Source organism: Anomaloglossus baeobatrachus, chromosome 3 (genome assembly GCF_048569485.1).
Source record: "Anomaloglossus baeobatrachus isolate aAnoBae1 chromosome 3, aAnoBae1.hap1, whole genome shotgun sequence".
NCBI lineage: Eukaryota > Metazoa > Chordata > Amphibia > Anura > Aromobatidae > Anomaloglossus > Anomaloglossus baeobatrachus.
In genome coordinates this window covers 351797153-351816563 of record NC_134355.1, presented here as the reverse complement: position 1 = coordinate 351816563, position 19411 = coordinate 351797153, and the positions used below count along the sequence as shown (strand labels likewise).

Below are 19411 nucleotides of genomic sequence, written 5' to 3'. Positions count from 1 at the left end.
TCAGGGGGGACCCTTGTACTTTAATGTTGGGGAGAGTGTGTTTTGTAACCTTTGTGACATTTCCGGCCGGTTCTCCGGTTTTCACCAGAGAACCGCGCCGAGGGTGCCTGAACGCCGGCCGCATTGTAAAATTTAGGCCCCGGCTTCGGCTGCGGCCTAGTTTCGTTTTCACTGTCCCTGCATGTCAGTCATGCAGAGGGACAGTGCGGCGCCGCCCACCGGCCGTTCAGCACAGGGGAGGACACTCCTCTCTGAGAAGAGGTTCCCCTCCCCTGTATATCCCCTTGGCCCTCCGGTTCCCGCTCTTGGACTAGGCCCCGCCCCCCTCCTCACTCCGGCGCCATTTTATCAGCGTTCTCACACTGATCGACGCTGGCTGCTGCATCTCTGCAACCTGTCTGGGGGTCCGAGCTGTGGAATCCGGAGGGCACACAAAACGGTCTGGTAAGCCACAACCTCTGGTTTGTGGACTTTCTTATACACTCTCTGGGGGTCATTCTGAAGGAGTGTATTCTTTACTGCAGAGCCTCCACCTCCGCAGCATGTCTCACACTAGGAGCAAGGCTGCAAGGCTGTACTCAATATGCACTGCATGTAAGCTCGTACTGCCTGAACCGAGCACATATCCTCATTGTGATGCCTGCTCTAACATGGTGGTGCCTCAGCCTGGAGTCTCCCCAGTGGTCCCTCCGGCTGCTCCGGCCCCGGTGGCTGAACCCCCGGCTTGGGTAGAATTGTTTTCTAAGTCTATCTCCCAGTCCTTCGCCGATTCCATGGGACAGCTGTCCCGGACTCTGCTAACCTTGCATCAGCCCCCTTCTCAGGGCGCCTCTGCTGCTTCGGCTCACTCTGCAGAGCTCACAGAGGATTCTTCATCTGCTCCCAGACCCCGTCCTCCTAAGAGGAGACGCAGGGATCCCTCTCCTTCCTCGTCCCGCGGCTCCGATTCACGAGCCGACTTGCAGGACGAGGAGGATATCTTTACTGGGGGCTCGGACGCTACCTCCATGTGCCCCATTGATCTGACCGAGGGTGATGCAGATGTGAGTGATTTGATTGCGTCCATTAATTCTGTACTGGACCTCAATCCGCCAGTATCAGAGGAGCAACCCTCTCTGGCAGAAAAGCACCAGTTTACCTTGCCTAAGAGAACAAGGAGTGTGTTCTTTAACCACTCCAGTTTTCAAGCCACTGTGTCCAAGCCCAGAGCCTGTTCTGACAAACGCTTCCCAAAGCGTGGTTCTGACGACCGTTATCCTTTTCCACCAGAGGTGGTCAAGGAGTGGGCTCACTCACCAAAGGTAGACCCTCCGGTGTCTAGACTCTCAGCCCGGACAGTTGTATCTGTGGCTGATGGCACCTCACTTAAGGATCCCACTGACCGCCAGGTTGACCTCCTGGCCAAGTCTGTCTATGAGGCGGCAGGGGCCTCGTTCTCCCCATCCTTTGCCGCAGTGTGGGCTCTTAAAGCCATCTCTGCTTCCCTAGAGGAGATGCATTCCCTCACTAGGGACTCTATGCCTGAATTGGTTGCCTTAACTTCCCAGGCTTCAGCCTCCTTAGCCTACGCCATGTCTGCCATGCTGGAGGCCTCTCACCGCACTGCGGTGGCCTCCGCTAATTCCCTCGCTATCCGCAGGATCTTGTGGCTTCGACAGTGGAGGGCAGATGCTTCCTCAAAGAAGTACCTTGCTGGGCTCCCATTTGCTGGGTCCAGGCTGTTCGGTGAACATCTGGATGAAATAATTAAGGAGGCTACTGGCGGGAAGAGTACTTCCTTGCCACAGACTAAAACCAGGAAACCTGTCCAGGGCAGGAACCAGTCGAGGTTTCGTTCCTCTAACTGGTCGTCTTCTAAGCCCTTGGCCTCGTCCACTAACTCAGCCAAGGACCAGAAGCCCACCTGGCGCAAGAAGCCGCATCCACAAAAGTCCGCAGGAGCTGCTGCCACCAAGGCAGCCTCCTCTTGACTATCTGGCCGAGCCAGCAACGTCCTTGGTCGGTGGCAGGCTCTCCCACTTTGGCGACGTGTGGTTTCAACACGTCTCCGATCAGTGGGTGCGGGATATCATCTCCCACGGCTACAGGATAGAGTTCTCTTCCAGCCCGCCAAACAGATTTTTTCTGTCAACTCCCCCCTGCTCCAAGGCCGCCGCCTTCTCTCAGGCCGTGGCATCCTTGCAGGCCAGCGGAGTGATTGTACCGGTTCCCGCCAGGGAACGGTTCAGAGGTTTTTACTCAAATCTCTTCCTAGTCCCCAAAAAGGACTGTTCCTTCCGGCCCATCCTGGATCTCAAGCTTCTCAACAAGCATGTTCAGGTGCGGCACTTTCGCATGGAGTCTCTGCGATCAGTCATTGCCTCAATGACCCAAGGAGATTTCCTGGCATCCATCGACATCAGAGATGCCTATCTGCATGTGCCAATTGCAGTTTCACACCAGCGTTGGCTACGTTTTGCAATCGGAGAGGAACATTTCCAATTCGTGGCTCTCCCCTTCGGGTTAGCCACGGCCCCTCGAGTATTTACCAAGGTCATGGCAGCAGTGGTTGCGGTTCTGCACCTCCAGGGGTTGGCAGTGATTCCTTACATGGACGACCTTCTTGTCAAGGCTTCATCCAGCGCAGACTGTCAGCGGAGTGTCTCGCTCACTCTCGCCACTCTTGTTTAATTCGGGTGGCTTGTCAATCTGCCCAAGTCCACTCTGACCCCGACCCAAAAACTCACGTACCTAGGGATGCAATTCGAGACTCTGCCGGCACTTGTCAAGCTGCTCTTAGTCAAACAGCAGTCCCTCCATCTGGCGGTGCGCTCTCTGTTGAGGCCCCGCCGTCATTCCATCAGGCACCTCATGCAGGTGCTGGGTCAGATGGTGGCGTCAATGGAAGCGGTTCCCTTTGCCCAGTTCCATCTGCGTCCTCTGCAGCTGGACATTCTCCGCTGTTGGGACAAGCGGACTTCTTCCTTGCACAGGTTGGTGGCTCTGTCGCCACAGACCAGGAGCTCTCTTCAGTGGTGGCTTCGGCCCCTCTCTCTGTCCCAGGGCCGCTCCTTCCTGGCCCCATCCTGGGTGATCCTCACCACGGATGCCAGTCTATCCGGCTGGGGAGCAGTATTTCTCCACCACCGAGCACAGGGCACTTGGACTCCGTCCGAATCAGCCCTCTCGATCAATGTGCTGGAAATCAGAGCTGTGCTCTTAGCTCTCGTAGCCTTTCACCACCTGTTGGCGGGCAAGCACATTCGAGTCCAGTCAGACAACGCGACAGCAGTTGCCTACATCAATCACCAGGGCGGGACTCGCAGCCGCCTGGCAATGTTGGAGGTTCAACGCATCCTTCAGTGGACGGAGGACTCCAAGTCCACCATATCCGCAGTCCACATCCCAGGCGTAGAAAACTGGGAGGCAGATTATCTCAGCCGTCAAACCGTGGACAACGGCGAGTGGGCTCTGCATCCGGCAGTGTTCCGGTCGATCTGCCGCAAGTGGGGCACTCCGGAAGTGGATCTAATGGCATCCCGGCACAACAACAAGGTCCCGGTTTACGTGGCTCGCTCCCACGATCCTCAGGCCTTTGCAGCGGACGCGCTGGTTCAGGATTGGTCCCAGTTCCGTCTGTCTTACGTGTTTCCCCCTCTAGTTCTCTTGCCCAGAGTCCTGCGCAAGATCAGAATGGAGGGCCGTCTGGTCATACTCATTGCTCCAGACTGGCCCAGGCGAGCTTGGTACCCAGACCTGCTCCGTCTGTCCGTAGAAGTGCCGTGGCATCTCCCGGACCGCCCAGACCTTCTCTCACAAGGTCCATTTTTCCGCCAGAATTCTGCAGCTCTCAGATTGACGGCGTGGCTCTTGAGTCCTGGATCCTGACGGCTTACGGCATTCCTCCCGAAGTCATCTCCACTATGACTCAGGCTCGGAAGTCTTCCTCGGCCAAAATTTACCACAGGACTTGGAGAATTTTCCTGTCCTGGTGTCGTTCTTCCGGCCATGCCCCTTGGCCTTTTTCCCTGCCGACCCTTCTGTCCTTCCTGCAGTCTGGTCTGCAGCTAGGACTATCCCTCAATTCCCTCAAGGGACAGGTCTCGGCTCTGTCAGTGTTGTTCCAGCGGCGTATCGCCCGGCTGGCTCAGGTGCGCACCTTCATGCAGGGCGCATCTCACATCATTCCGCTTTACCGGCGGCCTCTGGATCCCTGGGACCTTAATCTGGTCCTCACGGCCTTGCAGAAACCCCCTTTTGAGCCACTTAGGGAGGTTTCTTTGTCTCGTCTTTCACAGAAAGTGGTCTTTCTAGTGGCCATAACTTCCCTCAGGAGAGTCTCTGATTTGGCTGCGCTCTCTTCGGAGTCACCTTTTTTGGTTTTTCACCAAGACAAGGTGGTTCTTCGTCCGTCTCCGGACTTTCTTCCTAAGGTGGTATCTCCTTTCCACCTTAACCAGGATATTTCCCTGCCTTCCTTTTGTCCGGCTCCTGTTCATCGCTTTGAAAAAGCATTGCATACTCTGGATCTGGTGCGGGTGCTCCGGATCTATGTGTCTCGCACCGCTGCTCTTAGGCGGTGCACCTCTCTCTTTGTGCTGACCACTGGTCAGCGTAAGGGCCTCTCGGCTTCTAAGCCGACCCTAGCTCGCTTGATTAGGTCGGCCATTTCCGATGCCTACCAGTGTACTCAAGTGCCTCCCCCGCCGGGGATCAAGGCACACTCGACCAGAGCTGTCGGTGCCTCTTGGGCTTTCAGGCACCAGGCTACGGCTCAGCAGGTCTGTCAGGCTGCCACTTGGACTAGTCTGCATACCTTTTCGAAGCACAACCAAGTGCATGCTCTTGCTTCGGCAGATGCGAGCTTGGGCAGACGCATCCTTCAGGCGGCTGTCGCCCATTTGTGAAGTTAGGTTTCGCCTACTTCTCAGTTTTCTGTTTATTCCCACCCATGGACTGCTTTGAGACATCCCATGGTCTGGGTCTCCCATAAGGAACGATGAAGAAAAAGAGAATTTTGTTTACTCACCGTAAATTCTTTTTCTTATAGTTCCGACATGGGAGACCCAGCACCCTCCCTGTTGCCTGTTGGCAGTTTTCATGTTCCGTGTGTTTTCACCGGCTGTTGTTGTAGACAGAGGTTCCGGTTGTTCCGGGTTTTGCTCTATCTCTACTTGTGGGTGGATGTCCTCCTTCAGCTTTTGCACTAAACTGGCTATATTTGGTTATCCAGGGGGTGTATATGCTAGGAGGGAGGAGCTACACTTTTTAGTGTAGTACTTTGTGTGTCCTCCGGAGGCAGAAGCTATACACCCATGGTCTGGGTCTCCCATGTCGGAACTATAAGAAAAAGAATTTACGGTAAGTAAACAAAATTCTCTTTTTTAAAAGTAAGGCAGAAAGCAAATATAGTAAAAATGCCAACACACCATAAGAGTAGAAAACAACCCAAAATGATCCTTATGTGTAGTGCGTTTATAGATGCTACTATTAGCCTTAAACTAACATTCGACCTGAACATTTGATGGAAAAAAAACCTTGTAATCCAAAATACCGCAAAAGCACAATGCTTTTCCTAAAATGCCCTGCTTGTGACCTTCCTTCGGGTTTGTGCACTCTTTCAGACTTTGCAGAAGAAAATTCTCTTGCAAATCCTGATGTGTTGCAAAGAATAACCCTGTGTGACGCTTTTGCCGCATTTGTTATGTGTTTTTGTTGTGTATTTTTCCTATTCGTTAATACGTTTGCTATCCGCTACAAAAACGCTCAGAGAATTGACATGCTGCTGATTTTAAATCTGCACCAAATCTGCAAGGAAAAAATCAGCAACGTGTGCATGAGACTTCAGAGATCCCATTCCCTTTGATGGGACTATGAAATCATCTAGAATTTATGAGAAAACTGCATTGAAAAAAAAATGTGAAAAGTGCAATGTCTGCACATGAACGTAGATAGGTTTCTTATTCATCTCTTCCATTTGTAAGATGCTTGATCGTCTGTCTCTTCTTTTTGATTCTAGCCTTTGTTACCAAGCTGTTTTTCTGTGGAAGATACCTCAATCTTACTTCAGCAAGTCATGAGAGTATTAACTAAAAAGTCCTCGGCTCGAATCTTCGGAGACAGCATTGTCGTCAGTGAGAAGTTTATAACTGAATGCTCCGGTATTTTCAGCAATCTCATGCAGCACAAAGCTGAAAAGGTATGGATGATCGCAGTCACTTTTTTATAATATATTCTTAACGTATTACCCAAAGGCATATTCCAGTTTCAGCAAATGTAGTCAGCAAGGATGAAAGTGACGCTTTTTATTTTATTTTTTTTTAATAATTTGCTTATTACTTCCTATGGTTTTAACCATTACTGCTTAGTCATTGTATGAGAAGACATCTGTTCTGATCATGTTGTACGATAATTTTACCAAGCCATATGTGATCATTACAGGATTCAAACATAAAAGAATTTCAGTTTACGCAAATTTCATTGGAGATATACTAACAATGTATTATACATCTTGTAAAACCCCATTTATTAATTCTGTTTGTTCTTAGGATTATTATTTATTAATTAATTAAAAAGGAAGCTGTCACAATACTGTTGCACTCTGCTGAGACAGAGCTGTATCAGTCACCTGATCATGTTGTCGGCATTCCCAGTGGGAGGAGCTTTTCCTTCAATGCCTCATTCCCAGGAGCTCACCACTTTATCAGGACGTCCCCTTCATCATCATGCTGCCAGTTATAGATCTGCTCTGCAGCGTGCTCGGCTGGTTCCTGTAAGTGCGCTAGATTCTGTCCATTACCTCCCCCGACCCTTCCTGACCTTCGTTCCGCCTGACCTCCCTGTCTCTCATCTCCTCCCTCCGGTTTGTCTTACCTTCCGTGCCCCTCTCCTGCTTATTGTCCCGTCCCTGTGCCCCCTCCTTCAGCTTGCTCTCCCTGTTACCGACCTCTGGCTTGGCCCGGACCCTAACTCCGCCTTCTCCCTTGTACTGCGCTTCCTGTCTCGGCTCTGACCTGGTTAGTACGACTCCTCTTAGCAACCATTCAGTTACCTAGGACACCGTGTGTCTGGGCTCCCTCTAGTGGTTATATTCATTACAGACAGCTCTGGTTCTACAGTGTGGTGGATCTTATTACACACACTGTGTGTTGACTCCCCCTAGTGGTGACATCACAGAAGCTTCCTACCATTTCGCCTGGAGACTTGGCAATTACCCCACATAATACAAAAGTGAATAGCACTGATAATCCGAATGTAGAATGTACTCAGAAAATGAAGAAAAAATCTCATGCTGATTAAAACTTAACTGGTTGTCTAGGGAAAATGGGGGCTTATGTCAAGATAAGGTCTGGAAGACTAAGGGGTACTTCACACACAGCGAGATCGCTACTGAGATCGCTGCTGAGTCACGTTTTTTGTGACGCAGCAGTGACCTCATTAGCGATCTCGCTGTGTGTGACACTGAGCAGCGATCTGGCCCATGCTGTGAGATCGCTGCTCGTTACACACAGCCCTGGTTCGTTTTTTTATTGTTGCTCTCCCGCTGATAAGCACACATCGCTGTGTGTGACAGCGAGAGAGCAACAATCCTGAATGTGCAGGGAGCAGGAGCCGGCGTCTGACAGCCTGTGGTAAGCTGTAACCAAGGTAAACATCGGGTAACCAAGGTGGTTACCCGATATTTACCTTCGTTACCAGCCTCCGCAGCTCTCACGCTGCCAGTTCCGGCTCCTACCCCCTGCACACGCTAAGCTAAGCGGTGTGCGCTGCTAACTAAGGTAAACATCGGGTAACCATACCCGATGTTTACCTTAGTTACCAGTGTCCGCAGCTTCCAGACGCCGGCTCCGTGCAAGTGCAGCGTCGCTTGCACGTCGCTGCTGGCTGGGGGCTGGTCACTGGTCGCTGATGAGATCTGCCTGTTTGACAGATCACCAGCGACCATGTAGCGACGCAGCAGCGATCCTGACCAGGTCAGATCGCTGGTGGGATCGCTGCTGCGTCGCTAAAGTATGACGGTACCCTAAGCTTCTAAGTTTCTGTGAGTGATGCTGATAGGATTGCTGGAGAGGCAAATCAGAATCTCTGGTGACTGCAAAAGACCTTCAGGAAGATTTAGTATAATCTCCTGCATCCTCACCTTTAGGGTAATTTCACACAGTGCGTTTTTCGCGGCGTTTTTGCGCGTTTTTCGGGTGCTTTTTTGCTCAGAAAACTGCATGAATTTGCTTCCCCAGCAAAGTCTGAGTTTTCATTTTTGCTGTCTGCACACAGCGGTTTTTTTTAGCTGCGTTTTTGTGGTGGCCACAAAAACGCAGCATGTCAATTATTTTTGCGTTTTTCACTGCGTTTTCCACCCATTGAGTTCAATGAGATGTTCAAAAACGTAATGAAAACGGCAAATTGCAAATATAGCTGCGTTTTAGTGCGTTTTTATGACTAAAAATGCAGCTATAAGCGCAAGGGGTGGGCAGTAAAGTGACATGTAGAGGATGAGGATTACTTCTGTCAGTAAACACAGACGCGTGAATCCTCCCGGTACCGCCACCACTGCTTCCATTTCCCGCCCGGTGCCATGTCCGCTCCCGTGCAGGAGGTGAAAGCGGCTGCTAAATCAAAAGTGAACAGTAGAAAAATCTCATACTCACCTGTCTGCAGATTTCCGGTGCCATGCTCCCAGCTCCTATTCCCGGTACCGCCATCCCCGCTCCGGCTGTGTGCCGGCTCCCAGGCACGTACGATAGCTGCAGGACCTGGCGGTGATCACCTGATGCGGTCACCTGACGCATCAGCTGATCGTAAGACTCGCGGTCACGCCGGATTTTACCGCCCGACGGCTATCAGTTGATGCTGTCAGGAGACTTCATCAGCTGATTACCGGCAGCTCCTGCAGCGGTTGGACGGGAATCAGCATGGACGTGTGTAGTTGTTTTTTTGGGGTTTTTTTTGCACTGATGCATCAGCCTAGACTGTACAGCGAGCGAGCGCCGAGTGACAGATTCCCCGGCGCTTGCAGTCAGTTCATGACAGCTGCAGACAGGCCGGAGTTCAGGTGAGAGCACGGGAGATTAGCCCGGGATGTCTGCAGCTGTCATGAACTGAACCGCAAGTGCCGGGGAATCAATCACTCGGCGCTCGCTGTATAGTCTAGGCTGCACTCCGGAGCTCAGGTGAGAACTCCGGAGTGCAGGTACCTGAATCCAGACCTGGCATTACTGGAGTTTCCTCCGGTAGCCAGTCCAACGCTGCACAGAAGTGTGTAGTTTGTTTGTGTTGGTTTTTTTTTTTGCACTGATGCATCAGCTGATTGTATAAAAGCCGTTTATACAATCAGCTGCTGTGTTATGTGATTCAGGCCTTGAACCTGACACATCATCTGATCGCTTTGCCTTCCAGCAAACCGATCAGATTATATTGGATCCAGATTGGACGGCGCGGGACCCTTGACCCAGGATTACTGCGGAGGGGGGTTCTTTATTTCAATAAAGATGGAGTCACTAATTGTGTTGTGTTTTATTTCTAATAAAAATATTTTTCTGTGTGTTGTGTTTGTTTTTTTTTTTTTTTTATCTTTACTAGAAATTCATTGTGGCCATGTCTAATATTGGCGTGACACCATGAATTTCGGACTTAGGGCCAGCTGATAATACACAGCTAGCCCTAACCCCATTATTACCCAGCGAGCCACCCGGCATCAGGGCAGCTGGAAGAGTTGGATACAGCGCCAGAAGATGGCCCTTCTATGAAAGAGCCATTTTCTGGGGTGGCTGCGGACTGCAAATTGGGTGAAGCCCACGTCATTTTTTTTTTTTTAATTTCATGAAATTCATGAAACAAAAAAAAAAAGGGCTTACCTATATTTTTGGTTCCCAGCCGGGTACAAATAGGCAGCTGGGGGTTGGGGGCAGCCTGTACCTGCCTGCTGTACCCGGCTAGCATACAAAAATATGGCGAAGCCCACGTCATTTTTTGGGGGGGCAAAGAAATCCTGCATACAGTCCTGGAAGGAGGATGCTGAGCCTTGTAGTTCTGCAGCTGCTGTCTGCTATCCTGCATCCACTAGTGGATGGACTATGCTGAGCCTTGTAGGTCTGCTCCCCCTTACTCTCCCTCCAGCATACAGTCCTGGATGGAGCATGCTGAGCCTTGTAGTTCTGCAGCTGTCTGCTCTCCTGCATACACTAGTGGAGAATGAAGAACATATTGAAGAAGGAAATGACATCAGACCTTTTTTCTTTTTTTTCTTTTTTTTTCCAACAATCTTTAATGGCAATGTTCACTGATAAAAAACGCATAAAAACGCACCAAAATGCGGTAAACGCATGCGTTTTTGACGCATTTTTTTGCCGCGGGAGCGTTTTTGTGCGTTTTTTGTGGCAAAAACGCACAAACGCAGCGTAAAAAAAACGCAGTGTGTGAACTTAGCCTAAAATTCAGCATCAGACATATGCAAAAAAAAAATCTAAACAATCCTGATGCACTGTGGAACTAGGTCTTGTGGATCAATGAGGTTAAAATGGACCTCTGTGGCCACAATGATCAAACGTATGTGTGAAGAAAAAAGGGCATAGAATCTTCCGAAAAAAATATCTCTCCAACCATTAAGCATGAGGGTGGCTCAATCATGCTTTGGGGTTGTGTTGCAGCCAATGGTACGGGGAACATTTCTCCGATAGAAGGAAGAATGGATTCAATGAAATTTCAACAAAATATTGATGCAAACATAACACCATCTGTAAAAAAAAAGCTGAAGTTGAGAAGAGGATGGCTTCTTTAAATGGATAATGATCCTAAACACACGTCAAAATCCAGAATAGACTACCTCAAAAGATGCAAGCTGAAGGTTTTACAATGGCCCTCACAGTCCACTCATCTGAACATCATTGAAAATCTGTGGCTAGACTTCAAAAGAGTAGTGCATGCAAAACGAGCCAGGAATCTCTCATGACTGGAAGACTTTTCCAAGGAAGAATGGACGAAAATCCCTCAAACAAAAGTTGAAAGACTCTTGGCTGGTTACAAAAAGTCTTTACAAGCTGTGATACTTGCCAAAAAGCTTGCTGGTAACTAACCATGTAGGGTGCCCGAGCGAATATCCTTTTTTTTTTTTTAGATTTTCATCTTTTACATTTTATTTATTTTGTTTTTTTGCCTTAAATACCAAGGAACTTTGTCATCTTTAACTTTATGCATTTTTAGAGATCATTTACTCTTCGACTTCCATAACTGTTCACAATAACAGTAATTTTGACCAGGGGTACCAAAACTCTTGCTTGCCACTGGATGCACTGGCTCTGACATTGCTGTTCTTGATCTAGCATATTCATCTCCTGCCCAGGGGAGAAAGCATAAGTGAATATACTGATGAGACAGCAGGGAATCTCAGCTGTTTGTTTTGTATGAGGAAACACGTTTCCCTCCCTGTTTGTTTTATCACAGGAGCAAGTGTTTCTGCCATGTCACCAGCTTTGTAGACTTCTCATAAATCAAGTCAATAGCATAAAAGCTAAGGACCTGCTGGAGATCTTGAGTTACTGACTTGATTTATGATGAGCTCAATTGGCTGGAGACATGGGAGAAACATTTGTTCTGTAATAAAACAAATAGGCAGGGATTTGTATTCTCTCACACAAACAATTGAGTTTCTCTGCCATGTTAAATCAGCTATACATATTTGATATTGTCGTGTACATAACGAGCCAAATTATAAAATGAGCATGTTTGTTATTTATTCCACCCAGTAAACACTATAAAAAAAAGAAAAATACAAATACAGAAATGCAGTTTTATATCTATTACACTGTAAATATTCTCATGATCCCCAAAATTGTACCAATAAACATTTACTGTTAATAAAAAAATACACCTTCATAGAGCTTCATAAACAAAAATAGTCAATGCCTTGCAAAAGTTTTCACAGACACTTGCAGGTAATAGATCCCTCATGGGACTATTAAGAACAGTAAAAAGTAAAACTTTGTTGTTTTTTTTTTTTTTAAATTTGAAAAAATATCCCCAACACATAAGCTTAAATCACCCTCCTTTTTTCCCAATTAAAATTATAGATGATCAAAAAATACACGTCATAATGCCATGTTCAGAAAAGTCCGATGTGTGAAAATAGAAAAATTAACACAATCGGAAAATACTGTACACAAAATTCAAGAATGCCAAAATACATTTTTGAGAGTCTCTGAAATACCACAAAAAAGGCTGTAAGAAGCGATCATATACCGTATTTTTCGTTTTTATAAGACGTACTGGATTATAAGATGCACCCCAAATTTAAAGATAAGAAGGTAAAAACAAAACATGGGGTTCAGTTTATAATCCGGTGGTGTCTTACCGGAAAGGTGGGCGGCAGTGGTGGTGGAGCGGGGTCGCAGGAGACAGGGGTGGTGCTGGAGTACAGCGATGCTGCGGGCAGTGCAGGGGGTCCCAGATGCTCTCTGTGGGCTTGCAGTGCTGTGCTGGGCCAGCCGGCGCTGCTCTGTGCTGGTGCTCGCTGCGGGCGGTGAGGCACTTGCCATTCTGGGGATGTCGTCCGTGTGGGCTTCAAAGAAATGGCGGCCGGAGTTGGCGCGTGCGAAGATGAGAGCTTAAGCCAGAGTCCCATATGTGCACGTGCCGACTCTGGGCGCCATTATTTGAACTTATTATCAACTTCAGATGGGCTGAGCCTCGCTGCCCACCGCACATAGCAGGGCCGCATAGAACAGCGCCAGCAGCACAGCACACAGCATTGCCCTGCCTCCTATGACCCCTCTCCACCACAACTGTTTTGTGTGGTGTGACATTGTGATGAACGAGCACTACCATGCTCGGGTGCTGGGTGCAACACTAGTATAATGGAAGTCAGGGGGAACTCCTTAAAGAATAATGCTCGAGTTCCCCATTAACTTTTTTTTTATTATTATTTTTTTATTTCCATTCTCTGTTGCAGAGCTATTTTAGTTTGTAATATTTAGGTTACAATTTTTTAAGCCCAAGTAGGTGTTATCAGAGATATGTCTCTTGGGGCGTTTTTTATTTTTTTTCCCCCCTGCATGATGCTGACCATTCATGAGCAACAGTCATGAAGGGTAAAGAAAAACACTTTCCAGAAGAATATGCTTGCTCCTGTTAGATGTAATGAAAGACAGCCCTGATATTTGCAGCTACTGTGTATTATAGAACAGAGCTCATTGTAGTTAGACCTTCAGCTTTAATATCATGGCAGTCACTGTGGCGGGAGGTCTAATACTGCAGAGATGAGTGTCGTTACTCCTTCAGCTTTCATCTCACTACAGTCTGCATTATGTGGATACAGCTGAACTGACAGTGCTGTGAGAGGAGCGCTGCAGAGGTGTTTGTATTCACACTCCGCTCAGCTTTACTACCCCTCAGAATAGGTGCAGAGATCAGGTGAGATCTTGCGGAGAGGAAGACTGCCTATCATTACATCTCACAGGAGAAAGCATGTTCTTTTATTTCTTTATCGTTCCTTTGGGAGACCCAGACCATGGGTGTTTAGCTTCTGCCTCCGGAGGACACACAAAGTACTACACTTAAAAGTGTAGCTCCTCCCTCTGAGCTTATACACCCCCTGGTGAGCAGACCCAGCCAGTTTATCGCTTTGTGTTCAGGAGGCATACATCCACACATGCATTCTCATATGAATTTTTCCTTTTGGAATGAGATTGAAGAAGTGCGGGTCCACGTCTGGACAACCGGCATGTCCCTTCTCACCCCACTGTGTCGGCGGTGTTGTAAGGTTGATTTCCGAGGCTGGAGCCTTACATGCCAAGCTCCTTCACCATCCCTCCTGGGCTCTGGCTTGAAGTGGGAGCCAGCACGGTTTCCCTGCCTGGCAGGAGACCGGTCTCCATCTGCAGCCCTTCAGGACCCTGCTGGACCGGAGCACTCATCCCCAGGGACCTGGCCCTGCGTCTCAGCAGCTAAGTACCTGAGACGTTTATATTTTGGGGGTCCCTGTACTTTATTGTTTGGGGAGAGTGTGCTCACTGTATTTATTGGCATTTCCGGCGGGTTCTCTAGCTGTTGCCCGAGAACCGCGCCGATGGTGCCTGCGCGTCGGCCTCGCCGCTCAAATTTAGGCCCCGGCTTTGCCGGAGGCCTAGTTTCTGTTCTCTGCCCTCGCATGTCATTCATGCAGAAGGACAGGCTCGGCTCCTCCTGGCGGCTGTTCTGCACAGGGGAGGGACACTCCCCACTGCTGTGCGTGTCTCCTCCCCTGTAGGTCTCTATGGCCCTCCAGATCCCGCTCTCACAGCCAAGTCCCGCCCCCTCTCTTCGCTCCGGCGGCCATCTTCTCAGACAGAGTTCACTCGGCGCTGGTCTGCACTCTGCATCCCTGCTGAGGTGCTGTGCTTGGGGGTCCGGGCTTCGGGATCTGGAGGGCACACAACACCGCTCCAGCGGTCTGGTAAGCCACAACCGGTCTCTGGTTGTGGACCTCTGTATATACTCTCTGGGGTTCATTCTCTTGCAGAGCCCCCACTCCAGCAGCATGTCTCACACGAGGAGCAAGGCTTCAAAGCTTTATTCTGTATGCGCTGCATGTAAGCTGCTGCCTGAACCGAGCACCTATCCTCATTGTGATGTCTGCTCTAACTTGGCGGTGCCACAGCCTGGAGTCTCACCCCCAGTGGTCTCTCAGGCTGCTCCTGCTCCTGTGGCTGAACCCCCGGCTTGGGTAGAATCCTTTTCTAGGTCTATCTCCCAGTCTTTTGCTGAGTCCATGGGACTTCTGTCCAGGACTTTGATAAATATGCATCAGCCCCCTTCACAGGGTGCCCCTACTGCTATGAGTCCCTTAGGTTCGGAGCTCACAGAGGATTCATCATCAGGGCCCAGGCCCCGTCCTCCTAAGAAGAGACGCAGGGTTCCCTCTCCCTCCTCCTCCCGCGGCTCTGATTCAAGAGCTGACTCGCAGGATGAGGAGGATGCATTTACAGGGGGCTCGGAGGCTAACTCCATGTACCCCATTGATCTGTCCGAGGGTGACTCAGATCTTAGTGACTTGATTGCTTCTATTAATTCTGTACTGGATCTCAATCCGCCAGTATCAGAGGAGCAACCTTCTCTGGCAGAAAAGCACCAGTTTACCTCGCCTAAGAGAGCAAAGAGTGTGTTCTTTAACCACTCCAGTTTTCAGGCCGCTGTGACCAAGCCCAGGGCCTGTCCTTACAAACGCTTCCCAAAGCGTGGTTCTGATGACCGTTTTCCCTTCCCACCTGAGGTGGTCAAGGAGTGGGCTCAGTCCCCAAAGGTAGACCCTCCGGTGTCCAGGCTCTCAGCCCGGACCGTTGTGTCGGGGGCTGATGGCACCTCCCTTAAGAATTCCACTGACCGTCAGATTGACCTTCTGGCCAAATCCGTGTATGAAGCGGCGGGGGCCGCGTTTTCCCCGACTTTTGCAGCAGTGTGGGCTCTCAAAGCCATCTCTGCTTCTCTAGAGGAGATGCATTCCCTCACCAGGGACTCTATGCCCGAAATGGTGGCCTTAACTTCCCAAGCTTCAGCTTTTTTATCTTATGCCATGTCTGCCATGCTGGAGGCTTCTCACCGCACTGCGGTGGCTTCGGCTAATTCCCTCGTTTTCCGCAGGATCTTGTGGCTTCGAGAGTGGAAGGCAGATGCTTCTTCTAAGAAGTACCTTGCTGGGCTCCCTTTTGCTGGGTCCCGGCTGTTCGGAGAACAGCTGGATGAAATTATTAAGGAAGCTACTGGCGGGAAGAGTACTTCCTTGCCACAAACCAAAACCAGGAAACCTGCCCAGGGTAGGAATCAGTCGAGGTTTCGCTCCTTTCGTTCCTCCAACTGCTCGTCCTCTAAGTCCTCGGCCTCGTCCGCTAACTCAGCCAAGGACCAGAAATCCAACTGGCGCCCAAAAGCGCGTCCTCAGAAGACCGCAGGAGGTGCTGCCACTAAAGCAGCCTCCTCATGACTCTCTGCCCGTTCCGGCGACCTCCTTAGTCGGTGGCAGGCTCTCCCACTTTGGCGACGCTTGGTTTCAACACGTCTCCGATCAGTGGGTGAGAGATATCATCTCCCACGGCTACAGGATAGAATTCTCTTCCAGCCCGCCAAACAGATTTTTCTTTATCGTTCCTTTGGGAGACCCAGACCATGGGTGTTTAGCTTCTGCCTCCGGAGGACACACAAAGTACTGCACTTAAAAGTGTAGCTCCTCCCTCTGAGCTTATACACCCCCTGGTAGCCAGTCCTAGCCAGTTTATTGCTTTGTGTCAGGAGGCATACATCCACACATGCATTCTCTAGAGGAGATGCATTCCCTCACCAAGGAATCTATGCCTGAGATGGTTACCTTAACTGCTCAGGCTTCAGCTTTTTCATCCTATGCCATGTCTGCCATGCTAGAGGCTGCTCACCGCACTGCGGTGGCTTCAGCTAATTCTCTTGTTATCCGCAGGATTTTGTGGCTTCGAGAGTGGAAGGCAGATGCTTCTTCCAAGAAGTTTCTTGCTGGGCTCCCTTTTGCTGGTTCACGGCTGTTTGGTGAACAGCTGGATGAAATCATTAAAGAAGCTACTGGCGGGAAGAGTACTTCCATGCCACAAACCAAGACCAGGAAACCCGCCCAGGCTAGGAATCAATCGAGGTTTCGTTCCTTTCGTTCCTCCAACTGGTCATCCTCTAAGCCTTCCGCCTCGTCCGCTAACTCAGCCAAGTATCAGAAATCCAACTGGCGCCCAAAAGCGCGTCCGCAAAAGACCGCAGGAGGTTCTGCCACTAAGGCAGCTTCCTCATGACTCTCGGCCCGCTCCAGCCACGTCCTTAGTCGGTGGCAGGCTCTGCCACTTTGGCGACGCTTGGTTTCAACACGTCTCCGATCAGTGGGTGAGAGACATCATATCTCACGGCTACAGGATAGAATTCTCTTCCAGCCCTCCAAACAGATTTTTTCTCTCAACTCCCCCCCTGCTCCAAGGCCGCCGCCTTCTCGCAGGCCGTGGCGTCCTTGCAAGCAAACGGAGTGATTGTCCCAGTTCCCGCTCAGGAACGGTTCAGAGGTTTTTACTCAAATCTCTTCCTAGTTGCAAAAAACGACGGTACCTTCCGGCCCATCCTGGATCTCAAGCTTCTCAACAAGCATGTCCGGGTGCGGCATTTTCGCATGGAGTCTCTGCGATCAGTCATTGCCTCTATGACCCAAGGGGAGTTCCTGGCGTCCATCGACATCAGAGATGCCTATCTACATGTGCCAATCGCAGTGTCACATCAGCGTTGGTTACGTTTTGCGATAGGAGAGGATAAGGCCTTCGCCGCGGACGCTCTGGTTCAAGACTGGTCCCAGTTTCGTCTGTCCTACGTGTTTCCCCCTCTAGCTCTCTTTCCCAGAGTCCTGCGCAAGATCAGAATGGAGGGCCGTCGAGTCATCCTCATTGCACCGGACTGGCCCAAGCGAGCTTGGTATCCGCACCTGCTCCAACTGTCCGTGGAGATGCTCTCGCAAGGTCCGTTTTTCCGCCCGAATTCTGCGGCACTCAAATTGACGGCGTGGCTCTTGAGTCCTGGATTTTGACGGCTTCTGGTATTCCTCCTGAAGTCATCTCCACTATGACTCGGGCCCGTAAGTCTTCCTCCGTCAAGATCTATCACAGGACTTGGAAAATTTTCCTGTCCTGGTGTCGCTCTTCCGGCCATTCTCCTTGGCCATTCTCGTTGCCGACCCTTCTGTCTTTTTTACAGTCCGGTCTGCAGCTAGGACTGTCCCTCAACTCTCTCAAGGGACAAGTCTCAGCTCTATCAGTGCTCTTCCAGCGGCGTCTCGCCCGGCTGGCTCAGGTCCGCACCTTCATGCAAGGTGCGTCTCACATCATTCCGCCTTATCGGCGGCCCTTGGATCCCTGGGACCTTAACTTGGTCCTCACGGTATTGCAGAAACCCCCTTTCGAGCCCATTAGGGAGGTTTCTTTGTATCGTCTTTCTCAAAAGGTGGCCTTTCTAGTTGCCATAACTTCTTTCAGGAGAGTCTCTGATTTGGCTGCGCTCTCCTCGGAGTCTCCTTTTTTTGTTTTTCACCAAGACAAGGTAGTTCTCCGTCCGACCCCGGACTTTCTTCCTAAGGTGGTCTCTCCCTTCCACCTTAACCAGGATATTTCCTTGCCTTCCTTCTGTCCGGCCCCTGTTCATCGCTTTGAGAAAGCGCTGCATACTCTAGATCTGGTGCGTGCTCTCCGGATCTATGTGTCTCGCACCACTGCGCTTAGGCGGTGCACCTCTCTTTTTGTGCTAACCACAGGGCGGCGCAAGGGTCTCTGCTTCTAAGCCGACCTTGGCCCGTTGGATTAGATCGACCATTTCGGACGCCTACCAGAGTACTCAGGTGCCTCCCCCGTCGGGGATCAAAGCACACTCGATCAGAGCTGTCGGTGCCTCTTGGGCTTTTAGGCACCAGGCTACGGCTCAACAAGTCTGTCAGGCTGCCACTTGGACTAGCCTGCATACCTTTTCGAAGCACTACCAAGTGCATGCTCATGCTTCGGCAGATGCGAGCTTGGGCAGACGCATCCTTCAGGCGGCTGTCGCCCACTTGTGAAGTTAGGTTCTGCCTCTTAGTTTTTCTGTTTATTTCCCACCCAGGGACAGCTTTGGAACGTCCCATGGTCTGGGTCTCCCAAAGGAACGATAAAGAAAAAGAGAATTTTGTTACTTACCGTAAATTCTTTTTCTTATAGTTCCGTATTGGGAGACCCAGCTCCCTCCCTGTTGCCTGTTGGCAATTTTCTTGTTCCGTGTGTTTTCACCGGCTGTTGTCGTGGACAGAGTCTCCGGTTGTTCCGGGTCTTACTCGGTTCTACTTGTGGGTGGCTATTCTCCTTCAGCTTTTGCACTAAACTGGCTAGGACTGGCTACCAGGGGGTGTATAAGCTCAGAGGGAGGAGCTACACTTTTAAGTGTACTACTTTGTGTGTCCTCCGGAGGCAGAAGCTAAACACCCATGGTCTGGGTCTCCCAATACGGAACTATAAGAAAAAGAATTTACGGTAAGTAACAAAATTCTCTTTTTTTCTCTCAACTCCCCCTTGCTCCAAGGCCGCCGCCTTCTCGCAGGCCGTGGCAGCCTTGCAGACCAACGGAGTGATTGTACCGATTCCCGCCCGGGAACGGTTCAGAGGTTTCTACTCAAATCTCTTCCTTGTTCCCAAAAAGGACGGTACCTTCCGGCCCATCCTGGATCTCAAGCTTCTCAACAAGCATGTTCAGGTGCGGCACTTTCGCATGGAGTCTCTGCGATCAGTCATTGTCTCAATGACCCAAGGGGATTTCCTGGCATCCATCGACATCAGAGATGCCTATCTGCATGTGCCAATTGCAGTTTCACACCAGCATTGGCTACGTTTTGCAATAGGAGAAGATCATTTCCAATTCGTGGCTCTCCCCTTCGGGTTAGCCACGGCCCCTC

At 50.1% G+C, this 19411-nt stretch overlaps 1 protein-coding gene across 1 annotated transcript in view; it reads left to right on the top strand.

Annotated features, from left to right (window-relative positions):
- UFL1 (UFM1 specific ligase 1) overlaps positions 1-19411 on the top strand; it is a 156730-nt gene that overhangs the window by 54876 nt on the left and 82443 nt on the right. The window contains exon 10 of the mRNA XM_075340109.1: positions 5999-6178. Within this exon, the coding sequence (XP_075196224.1) occupies positions 5999-6178 (180 nt within the window). The remainder of the gene's footprint in view (positions 1-5998; positions 6179-19411) is intronic.